General features: G+C 45.3%; 1 protein-coding gene across 1 annotated transcript; it reads left to right on the plus strand.

Moving 5' to 3' along the window:
- Positions 1-86: 86 nt before the first annotated feature.
- Positions 87-888, plus strand: LOC111658544 (S-arrestin-like; the record flags this gene model as incomplete). The annotated part of the gene is made up of 3 exons (XM_023411122.2): positions 87-228; positions 582-666; positions 769-888. Coding segments are annotated over 3 exons (304 nt in total), but the record flags the coding sequence as incomplete, so codon positions are not given.
- Positions 889-956: the final 68 nt, after the last annotated feature.

The following is a 956-nucleotide window of genomic DNA, read 5'->3' on the forward strand; positions in this document are numbered from 1 at the left end:
TCTCAGTCCTCACGGCAAGAGTGTAGAAGAAACTGAGCTGCAGGTTTGTATCAGCTGTTTGAGACTTCCTGTGCTTTGTCCAACAGGAGCTCAGTGAAGCTGATGCTCAGGAAGGTCCAGTACGCCCCAGAGGGCGAGGGAGAGGGAGTGGCGCCCTCCATTGAAACCACCAGGGACTTTGTCATGTCAGACAAACCACTGCATGTCAAGGCCAGTCTGGACAAAGAGGTGGGTTGCTTCATATTAATCGAAGTTTAACCTTTTTCGAAACCAGCTACTGGATCACACTCTTCACGGCTGCGCACAGAAACGTGAGACGTTGTGGTCTGATAGAAAACAGCCGAGATGACGTGATTCAGATCATCAGTTCTACGTGATAATCCCTGGAAAAGCTGCTTTGATAAACACTCTTGTATAACTCTGTATAACATCTGGGTTTTTGTCTCCATTTAAAAGCACTTGACTTTGATCAGCTCATTATCTTGATGGTTGTAGCTTGTAAACAGGAACATACCTGCGCTCATCGTGACCAGTAGTAAAAGATAATATGTTAATAGATGTTTCTCTGACCTTGTTTTTAGCTTTACTACCATGGCGAAGTCATCAAGGTGCACGTCAACGTCACGAACAGCTCCAGCAAAAACATCAAGAACATCATCGTCTCTGGTAAACATGACGCTGTGACATGTGTGACATTTTGCATGAAGCCGGTGCAGGATCAGAACTGGTGTTAAATGTGGTCTACGTGTCTCCTCTTGTCTCCCTCAGTGGATCAGGTCTCCACAGTGGTCTTGTACTCCAATGACATCTACGTCAAATCTGTGGCCATCGAGGAGTATGGGTAATGGTCAGCACACACAACATTTCACAACATTACAAACAGATGTTTGGTTATGACATCGCAGTGAGTTTTTGTCTGTTCGTCCATGTGTTCAGTCGCATGATGAAGGAATTCA

The sequence above is a fragment of the Seriola lalandi genome, unplaced genomic scaffold (assembly GCF_002814215.2).
Source record: "Seriola lalandi dorsalis isolate HSWRI2012SDOR001 ecotype SW California unplaced genomic scaffold, Sedor1 jcf7180001979818, whole genome shotgun sequence".
Classification (NCBI taxonomy): domain Eukaryota; kingdom Metazoa; phylum Chordata; class Actinopteri; order Carangiformes; family Carangidae; genus Seriola; species Seriola lalandi.